Here is an 11,282-nt window from a genome sequence, read left to right as displayed (position 1 = left end):
GCCGACGCTCTAACCGCTGAGCCAAACTAGCCAGGGCTACCTAGTGTTTCTTATATATCCTCTATACATGTAGCTATGACTCCATTATTATTACTAATGTTAATTGTGGTTCCTCTCTTTTACTTGATTATGTTTAATGTCACTATATTGGTCTTTTGAGATTAAAAGATAGGTCTTAATGATCACTTATTTTGGTTAGATATTTATTTTCTTGTATTAATTTTATTTTACTGGATATTTTTTATTGATTTTAGAGAGAGAGGTAGGGAGAGGGAGAGAGAGAGAGAGAGAGAGAAACATCGATTAATTGCCTCCTCTACCCTGACCAGGGTTTGGACCTGAAACCCAGGTATGTACAATGACAAGGAATGGAACCCGTGACCTTTTTTTTGGTGCAGGGGACAACACTCCAACCAACTGAGCCACACTGGCCAGGGCTAAGTAGGTTGTGGTTTTAGATAGGTTTTCCTCTTCATCCTAAAAAAGCAGTTAAATATCCCAAATGAACAGCAGATTTCTTTTGAATATATATTAATTTCAAAATGTTATGTTTTTAAAGTCAGTGAATGTAGCCTTTACAGATACTATTTTTTGAAATTTATTAAGGTTTCTTTTCTCAACAAATCCAAGGTTAATGTTTTTGATGAAAAGAATGCCTAATCTCTGTTTAACAAAAATAAACCTGTAAATATATTTGTTTGATTGTTCTTGTTGTTTACATTACTTGAGACTTCTAAATTTCATTTCGTGTTACTTCTGCTCTTGGAATACAATTCAACTATTTAACATCTACTAATGAATGCTACTATCTCACATATTACTTCATCTGAGGCTGTTGGAGTTAAGGAAAGCATCCAACATGCATGATGGAATAAAAAAAAGAAATGAAAACAGTCAGTTGCCCCCTGAGAATGAAGTAAATGAGCTGGTAGACTTCTGAGAAGTCAGGAAATGGAAAAAGTGAGTAATAAAACTAAGGGAGACTTCCCACAGTTCAGTGAAATGGCTCTGAAAGTGATGCTGTAACTATATCAATTCATATTTTCTGCTCTAAAAGCCTTTGGAGATCATTATGAAAATAGCAATTAATTTTTGTGACTAAAAATAAAAGGTATGTATAAATTATAAATTTTATGTCACATTTCCAAAATGTGTTCCATAAAAATACTCGGAGAAAACTACTCATTAAAAAAAAGAAAAATAAAAAGATTTTCAGAGTTAATGCATATTTGCCTATTGAAAGACTGGCAAGTTCTGAGGTGAAGGCAGCCATTTAATTTAGAGCTATTTTGTTTTACAAACTTTTAAATACAAAAAACTTTTATTTTATGAAACACCTATGACTATTTAGCAGTTCAGAAAAGCCAATTTACTATATTATGTAATTTTCATGAACATATCATTTACATAAATTATTGTATCAAACTTATCCTGTTCTGGAAATATAGTTATGACAAGCTTTATGTTATGTCAGTGAGTAAATATATGAGCTACATATAAATAAGCCAAATGTGTCTGATATATATATAACACTTAATTAGCCTGTTTATACAAATATTCATATAGGTCATATATATCAAAAATATTTATATGTCCTGGCAAAAATAAATGGCTTTAGTCTGGAGTAAAAGCTAATTAAAAATATTTATTCTTGCTGAGGTTCAGTTTTCCTGTAAATACTTTTGGTTTAGGATTCCAAGAATGTCCAGAAGCTGATTCTAAAGGTTTTTTTTTTTTTTCATAGAATTTAACTATTAAAATAATTTTAAAAAATAATAAACAGGGTAAAATGTAACCAATTCCAAATTTTGAAACACTTTGAGAATAATCTATAAATACTATGCTTTTAAGGAGATTTCATTAATATAATTCTCTGGATTTACCTAAGAAAAGTAAATGTTTGAGAATTGTTTACATTTTAAATCTTAACATTCATGTACAGCATAACCAAAAAAGTGGCCAGCATTAAGCCTAGATTACTAAAGAAGAAGAGTATTCTTTCTGTGGTGTTTAAGCTTAGTTTTCTAAGTCATTCTAGATGGATTGTTCCAAGGTTGCATACAAGTTCAATAGGTGTCCCCCACAATGATATATGCTTTAAGTTGAACAAGAATTTGTTATAGCTCCACTAATAATATTGGACATAATATATTTAAGTTGCCTGCTGAATATTAACTGTATATGTTGCCACCAATAATAGATATTCTTTATTGAGTATTAATTATGTACCAGGAATGATGGAAAGGAAAGAAATCTCACAGGTTATTGTAACTCACTTCTGCATTTATTTATTTATTTATTTATTTATTTATTTATTTATTTAGAGGAAGAGAGAGAGAGAAAAACATCGACGTGAAAGGAACACATCGAGTGGCTGCCACCCGCACGACTCAACCAGGGCCGGGGACAAACTGCAACCGAGGTACATAACCCTAGCCGTAACCAAACCTGGGTCTCTCAGGACCCCAGGCCGACGCTCTAACTGCTGAGCCAAGTCTACCAGGGCCCCTTCTGCATTTAAAGAAAGAGGAAATGAGTTATAGAGAAGTCTATCCAAAGTCATATGGGACATGGTAATAATTGATCCTGACTTGTATTTCAATGCAATTTCTATTGCATTAGCTGTTTTTGACTGGCCTTCCATGATTCTATGGAGTCTCATAAGACTCTTTTGATCTTTAGAGGAGAATTTTCTATATTTGGTCCAGATATCTTACCTCAACCTCAAGTTTATATAAACATATGCCCATTTGTATTACTTAGAATACAAGACACTAAAGCAGGAAAGTCTGCAAAGCACAAAAAAAGTGGTTTCCATTTTTAAGATTAAACATGTTTTTGTATCAGCTGCCATATGTATTATAAGAATATATGTATACAGCCCTGGCCGGTTTGGCTCAGCGGTTGGAGCATCGGCCTGGGGACCAGAGAGTCCCGGGTTTGGTTCCTGCTAGGGGCATGTACCCCCCCCCCCAAAAAAAAAGAATATATGTATAAATTATAAGTTAACAAATATTACAATGTAGAGAAAAGCTATATTTTAAAATCTACCCTTTCTCTTCTACACATTAAATATCTAGTCAACATTTTGCTTTTAGGTTTTAGCTAATTTGTGTTCAGGGAGTATTTGGTTAAGAATCTGTCAAAGTAAAAGGTGATTTGACAAGTAAAATTTTGTTTGTAGGAAAATTATGTAGATATGTCCATACATGCACACTGAAATACACATACACACAGAAAAACATGTATAGATGGACTCAAAAGTATAACATCTATAAGGATGTATGTATATTTATATATATGTATATGTACATATTATATATACACACACACACAAAATTTGTATTATTTTTGTGATGTTACTGCTATCAACACAGATAATTGTGAAACTATATAATTTATACTTATATTTCCAGACACACACACAAAAAAAACAAGGTATGTTGAATTGCCTACGTATTTCCGCATTAAAAAAAATTATTTGTATCTTAAAAGGTGTTTGTAGATATCTTTGGATATGGCATCTCTGCTTGGTTTGTGATTGGTTTATAGTTTTGTTTTAATCTACTGTCCATAGGCTACTCTATAAACCCCATAGATCATTCAAAATTTAAGATTTAGAGTATGGCTCTTTGGGTCTTAGAAAACACTATTAAGACAACATTCTAAACATTTAAGGGGAAGAATCTTAAAGTCATGTCATAGTTTCTTTTTTAATATTTTTCAAAAAGTAACTGACTTCACAAACACCAACTATAACATGATTTAGACAACTGAGAAACAGGCAAGTGTATTTTAAAATGCTAAAATAAACCACGTTTATACAAGTACAAAGCGAAACAATGCTGATAAAAATGTTAAACTTTATGAAAAAAATCATTTGCAATTCACATCAAAATAATTTAACATTCTCTATTGTTTTAATAGTACAAGCTGCAACAACAAAAAAAGAACAGATACTCGCACACAATTTTAAAACCAAATCAGTTATAAGTGCAGAGAAAAGTAAGTACAAGCACTTGTAGCCCACACAAATCTTTTAGGATTGGCACCATCTCCCTAAAACATCTATATTCTATATAGATTTCTAATTACAACACCACCAGCAGCTGCCATTGAAATCTAGAAATACACACAATATACATAGTATATTTGTTCACATTGGGAAGATCAGTGAAATTCAGCCAACTATTTTATACATGCCTCATTCTTCAACAGATAGTAGAGAATCTCCCAGGCCTCAGACCCTCTTTAAAGTGAACTAATTTATCTTTATGCTTTTCACTGATCTGTATTTTTTCACAGTATAAAATTGTAAATGGTTACTATAGAGACTGACAGCTTGAGGGTTATTAATAAGCTGTGGCTAAATGTGAACTCAGAGAATACCTTTGAAGTCTCCAAAACATGTACATTTTGCTGGGAGACTATCATAGGAAATGTTTTTGTTTTTTTCTTAATAAGTGTTTAATTCCTGGTTTGGAAGTCACAGAACTGCATTAGAGCCATCATAAAATTCATTTACAGTCAGAAATAGCTCCTAGTTCTCCTGATCACTTGCTGGTAACAGCAGTAGCTTGGGAAAGACCATTACTCTCAAGGCTTAGCACATTTGGGAGTTCGCTTTTTTTCTTTGCTTCAGTCAACTTTCACCTACTTCTTTCCATACTCCCTTTCTTTCTGGTCCCTACCTCTAATCTAGACAGATGGTTCTTCCCAATCCAGATAGGCTCTTCTCAGGCTGCCTCGATTCCTCTCCCAAAATCAAGAATGGTTGGACTACTTAGCTAATCCACATAACTTGATCAAACCAGGTCTTCTTTTTTAACATCCTGGGACCAAACTGTCCTTTATAGGATCACTTCTCTGAACTTTAGCATTTCACTGTACTTTCTCCGTCCTTTTAGTCCCAACTGAATTATCACTGGGCACCAGGAACAGATTGTGTTCAAGGAAATTCAATGAAAATAGGTACCCAAACTAATTGTGAAGTTCATATCCTAGCCCTAGAATGAATATTCAGTTCTCTTTGTATTGTAGATTTATTACTTGGAACCTGGTATGAGAATTGGCAAAGAGACAGAGTTAGCATCATTCCAAAATAAAATATCTCAATAATGCATTACTACTAATAATATGTATTATACAATGTATAAAATGAAGCGGCAAAGGGTACATAAACATAGAGAAAAATACATCTTGTTCTCTTCTAATTGGATAATTATTTTTCTTCAAGTTGATTGTAATTTCATCTGGAATTATTACCTAGTGATCTATTTGCTTTAAATTTTAATTTCTAATAAATTAGTTTACTTTTAAAAAGAAATATATTGCTAAGAAGTTAGAAAAGGAATTTGATCATGGAGAAAGTTTAAAACATGTTCTTCTTTTGATAAATACAGTGAAACTTACTGTACTTAAGAATAAAATGGAACTCAATATAGGGGTTTTTATGAAATAAATTTCAAAACTTAGATAGTAAAACATATTTAAAAATGTTTCAATACCTAAGAAATCAAGACAGTATTCCTTAGGTGAATGCCACCTTCTAAATGAGGATCCAGGGATAATAATACTTCAAAATATTTACATTTGGTTTTCAAGTAGAGGCAGACATTTGCTTTCAAAGAGACCATAAAATTTAGCTAGATCCACTCTGTTTCAAGAGTATCATTATCATATTTGGGATCAGGGTGCTCTGATTGTGTTATTTCAAATCTGTCATTGGAGGTTTGAATTATTAAATTTTATTTTAGTACATTAATGTTAGCTTTTATTATTTTATATTGGAAGATTTGATTTAAAATTTAAATTAGAACAGGTATCAGGAAAGGGAAATCCTGCAGTATATTTATTATAGCTTTTAAAAATGAAAAATGCTAAATTATGCCAATGGATATATTTTCATTTCTCAATTACTTTTTAAGTAGGTGTAAAATAAAAGTACTTACAAAATAAGAATATTGAGCTAAAAGAAACAGGTTTTACTTATTTTTCTCTCTGCCAAAAATACACTTCTGCCTCACAGTAAAACTTTTTTCATAAGGCTATCTTTAATATAAGGCTGGGTCGACTGAACTTTAAATTTATAGGACATCTCCTTCTTTTATTACTATCCTTATTTAAAAATCAAAAACATTTGGCACCTGAGGATAGCTGTAATGGGAAGAAGAAAGAGATGACACTGGATGCAGGTCTTGAGCTGTGAATTCTATCTCTATGAGCCCGTCAAAGCATGTGCATTTGTATTATAACTTTAAATCTCTTTTCTGCAGTATTTAAAAAGTGACAGTATGAAGTGCACAAAATCATATTAATAATTATTTTAAAAAGGAAATTATAATTGCTTTGCCTCTTTTTGGAATGGCTAAGAAAGACTGTGTGGTTTATATTCACTAAGGTTCCTCTGTTTTAGTATTCTGTATTGCTTTGAAAAATCTCCATTTGTCATAGTTCATAGCTGCCCTGTTTCAGCAGCCAAGAAAAGTTAAAATCACTGCTCACTGGCATGGCTAAATCTCTGCTAAGCCGACTTGACACAGTTTAAAATTTCCAGTGTATTAAGACTGTGTTAATTTTTTGAAAAACAGTCCCTCCAATCGTGACAATGTCTTCATTGGGTCTATGGACCATTCTTCCAGTGGTGGGACTTGAAAAAAACAGAGGAGCTTTTTGTGCATCAGGTTCTCAAAAGAAACGAATGAAGAAGCCCAAATGCATATGTTAATATTTTAGCTGGCAATGCTAACAGAACAGCATTCATCAGGAGGAGTGGCCACATTTCATGAAAAAGATAGCCAAGCTGGAGCTTAAGAATTATTATTATAAAGAGAATTTCCAGCTACACAACGCACTCCAGTGAGGGAATTACAAAACAGTATTCCAGAAAATATTTTTTTGCTACTCCAGTATTGATTGGCAACATGGTGAAATAGTCAAGAAATCTTCCACTGGTTTTCCTGGTTAATGGAGGTGAATTGAAATAACTAGGTGGAATCCCGGATGCAGGCTTTCGGAAGAGGATTTCACAAACGAATTGGAGAGGAAAGTCAGTCTCTGGTTAAAAACCCTACACACACCAGCGCACCACTCATTATCCAGTTGTGTGTTATGCCTCGTGGACACACTCACTATGCCTCAGCAAATACCTGGCCCAAGGTACTGTTTTTCAAAGTCTTCAAAAGAAAGAAAAAAGAAAGAAAGGAAAAAAAAAAAAAAGATAGGTTGACGTTTTGGTCCCAGATTTTAAGTTTGTTATAAAATGTACATTCATGTTTGGTGAATCAAAGACTCTTCTGGGAAAAGAAGGAAAGTAAACAAACTAAACTTTTTACAGTTGCTTATTAACTATGCTTTCCCCCCCCTCCATTATGCTGTTTCACACTCATTGCTTCCCTAGAGCAAAGCACTTGGTAGGTAACTGTTTTAACAGACTCCTGTCAGCCCTCAAAAATAGCAGTGTTTCTTAAAAGCCCATGTTTTCTAAGGCCACTAGAAGAAAATCTGCCAAAAGATTTGTAGTTGGTGTCTTCGTCGGTTGATGTTAAATAGCACTATTGATCTCGTTTCCGTTTCGCTTTACTCGGCATCTTCCACCCCAGATCTGACCCAGATGGCTGCGCTTGTCGCTGTGTGAACACGTGCGGTCTCGCTCCAGTCGGGGAACCAGCGTGGTTTCCAGTGCCATTCACAACGACGACGAGCTCTGAGTGTAATCTCTTATGATCAGTGTGTCATATTTGGGAGACGAAGGGATACAGAGGGCAGATTCGGACACCGGCGAGGTGGGGGTTGTACTCCCCGAGTCCACCGAGTCTCTGAAGGGGGACGGCGGGGTGAGAGCCACCAACTCCTCCAGCTCCGGCTTGCCCGTCGCGGCCTCGGGCGCGGGCTCCGGCGTCTCCAGGGCAGCGCCCCCAGCCGGCGGGGCCGCGGCTGCCGCGGGCTGCGCGCCGGCCGTCACCTCGATGGCGGGCAGGGGCTGGATTTCGGCGAACGTCGTCATGGTCGTGGGCAGCTGGATCTCTTTGGGGATCAGGTAGGATGAGCAGAGCGGGGCGCCCACGCCGGGCCCCGGGGCCGCGGTGGACAGCATCATGGAGTTGAGCTCGCTGATGTTGGCCGTGAAGCGGGTCACCACGCTGCTGATCTGCTCCATGAGCGAGCCCTGCGAGGAGCTGCTGCGCGCCGCGGGCTCCGAGTGCAGCGAGGGCGCGTCGTCGTCGGTGCGGCTGGCCGAGCCCGCGCGGTGGCTCAGCGTGCTGATGGGCGAGGGCGAGCGCGGGCGCGCCGCCGCGGGGAACTGCTCCTCGGCCTCCGCCACCTCGTACAGCGGCTTGGGGGCGGCGTCGGGCGGCTCGGGGCCGCCGGGGCCCGCGGCCGCGCAGCTCGCGCCGCCGGTGCCCCCCGCGCTGGGGCCCGCGCCGCCCGCGCCGCCCGCGCCCGGGCCGCGGCTCTCCGTGCTCTTGGGGAAGGGCTTGATGACCGCCGTTTGGTTGGGATTCTCCTTCTTGTTGATGTGGATGGACAGCCGCTGCCACAGGTGCTGCCCCCGGCTGCTCCTCTCGTTCTGGGCCCACGTGACGGATTTCCCGTTGGAGCTGGAATGAAAAGGGAGAGGAGAGGTGACTCAGCGAGGACCCTGGCCGGCTTCCCGGGGTGGGGGTGGGGAGTGGCTATGGGCTTGCACTGGGAAGGACTTTTCTCCTTCTTTCAGGAAATAAGGCATCCAAAGGACACCCGGAAAGAGATCTTGGACGTGGCATTTGCTTGCTTGTTTTGTTTTGCATTAAAGTCTCCTTTCTTATATCTGGCCTCCTGTTGATCATTTCCATGAAAAGGGATATTAGTAAGGATGAAGGAGTATTTGTGGGGATTCTGCAGCAGTTCCGAGCCCACCGGGAAGTGCAACTGCTGGTTATACCGCAAACAGAGAAGCGAGGGCTTGCAGTGCTGTGGCTGCGTGCAGGGCAGTCTGGTACAGGCCAGGCTTCCTCGAGTTCGCGCCTCTGCGCGGAAACGCGAGAACTAGGATCTCAACTAACCAACCCAGTCTTGGAGAGAACGGGTAAGAGGCAAGCGTTACCAGGAGGTAGACAATGGTTCCCATTCAGTTTTCATTCTGCAGGTCAATGGTTGGTGTATTTCACTAGGGATTTCTGTACGAATTCCTGCCTTTGAAAATGGTTTTACTAGTCTGGCTTATCTGCTGGAAAATACAAATTCACTGAACACATAGGAATTTCTAATACATTAGAACTCTTTTGCTTCACAGAAATTTTCCTCACAGATTTATATTTAGGTTTAAAACTTGAAATTATTCTGTGTGGGAGCACGCAGTATATTGCCTGTGGCACCTAACTAATCGCTTTCAAATTAGGGGCTTGAGTGTTGTCTGAATGACATGATTTCTTAGGGCCTTTCTTCCTCTTCCTTTCCCCAAGCAGTTCTTTTTGGTTCCACCCTGGGGTCTGAAAGCTGCTCTGATGAAGATGCTATTGGTGCCCTCAGCACCTGACCACAGAAAATGACACAACAGCCTCTGAAGCTACTTATGGTCGGAGGATGTGGCCCGACCTTCACCACAAAGGAATTTCTCCTCACAAAGGAATCTGAGGTCTCCTGTAACTAGGGGTCTGTTATGTCCAGACAGCAATGTCCTAAATTCTGTGACTAAGAGACAGCCGCAGACAATCTGTAGACAAAAGGCTTTGGCCACCCAATTTTATCATCTCAGCAAGTGGTTATTATTTTTTTTTTATCCTCACCCAAGGACATTTTTGCATTTTATCTTCAGATAGAGCATGAGGGAGAGAAGGAGGAAGAGAGAGAGAGAAACATTGACATGAGAGAGACACATCAAGTGGTCGCCATGGGACAAACTGCAACCGAGGCACGTGCCCTTAGCGGGAACCAAACCCAGGACTCTCTGTTCCTCAGGCAGATGCCCTAACTGCTGAGCCAAACCGGCCAGGGTAGCAAGTGGTTATTAAACTTCGTTGTGCGTAAGACTCATCTAGGGCATTTGTCAAACATCCTAGACAGGATCCCAAGAGATTCTAATTTTCTGAATTGGGTTCTAAGGATCTACGCATTTTACAAGTACTCTGGACTCTGCTCTCCAAAGTGATTCCACAGCAGGGGTTTCAGAAACTGAGAAACTCCCAGGGAAGCTGGCCTTTATCTCTGGGTTCCCATTGTTTCCTTGGCCTCCTGGAGGCCAAACTGGAGGACTGACCTGCCTTTGCCAGGCAGAAGACTGAATTGTGTTTGTAGCTCACGTGCTTTGGGGTTGCCAGGCTACAACTGCCAGATCCACTCTGTCTGAGACACTCACCCCCTTGATAACAGACCACTGTTTCTACAGCGCCTGTAACACTACGTTTCCTGCCTCTTTCCCACAATGCTTCCGATTTCTTCATCTATCTTTGCACTTGGTAGTCTTCCTTTCTCTGCTCCTTCTTTTGAATTCTAATTCCTTTTCATGTATCCAAAGCTTTGCAACCTGGAGTCCTTCAGAATTCTGGAATGTGAGCTATCCCCCACCCCCATCACTCTTCCCACAAAGGATGGACAGATTTTTTCCAAGTTTAGAGGTTGCTATGCATCCTCAGTAGCAGAAGGGGCCCTGCCAGCCTCTTAACTTTTGTTTCCAGGAAAGTTTCATGGTTTGTTTTTACATTTTGCATCAATCTGACCTGCTACCTTTTATGTTTTTAGTGCATTACTTTTCTTCTTCCCAGGTGTCCACTAACTCCTGGAACACGACACAGAATAAATGGGTCAGATTGTTTATGAGGTTTGATTTGGAGGATGGTTGCCAACAATCCCCTTCCTCTCGTCCCAGCAGGATGAAAAACAGGCATGTCAGGAGGGACAATTAATCTTTCAGGTCTCTAAGGCCACTTTAATACAAAGCGTGAGTGAGAAACTAGAAGCATAACTGGATTTATTCTCCAAGCTTTACCCTAGGGAAGTTCTTGTTCCCAGCACAGAAAGGCTTTGTTGAAACGTAACTTGGGACATCAACAGTGACAGTCTTTGGAATCACATGTAGCCATACCCAAAAACATGCTAGAAGATTGAAAAACCTTTGGATGAACGTGTGAGAAGGAAACTATCATAACTCACCAATCTGCACCAAACACTGATATCTTTCCTGCCCTTCTTTGCTCACAGTGCCCATGGTCATGTGGGAGAGAGAGCACGAGACAATAGGAATAACAAGGGAAGTGGACACAGGATACACCAGAGAAATGGAGTCCAAATCTGAGCACTTCATT

The 11,282-nt window shown here is 39.5% G+C and overlaps 1 protein-coding gene across 3 annotated transcripts in view; it reads right to left on the bottom strand.

The window, feature by feature from the left end:
* Positions 1-3,764: 3,764 nt before the first annotated feature.
* The window catches only part of GRM5 (glutamate metabotropic receptor 5), a 508,001-nt gene continuing 500,483 nt past the window's right edge, over positions 3,765-11,282 (bottom strand). For all 3 annotated transcript variants that reach the window (XM_036259412.1, XM_036259414.1, XM_036259413.1), the window contains one exon: positions 3,765-8,600. In XM_036259412.1, the coding sequence (XP_036115305.1) occupies positions 7,688-8,600 (913 nt within the window). In that variant the 3' untranslated portion in view covers positions 3,765-7,687. The remainder of the gene's footprint in view (positions 8,601-11,282) is intronic.

Source organism: Molossus molossus, unplaced genomic scaffold (genome assembly GCF_014108415.1).
Source record: "Molossus molossus isolate mMolMol1 unplaced genomic scaffold, mMolMol1.p scaffold_m16_p_13, whole genome shotgun sequence".
Classification (NCBI taxonomy): Eukaryota; Metazoa; Chordata; class Mammalia; order Chiroptera; family Molossidae; genus Molossus; species Molossus molossus.
This window is presented reverse-complemented; position numbering and strand designations above follow the sequence as displayed.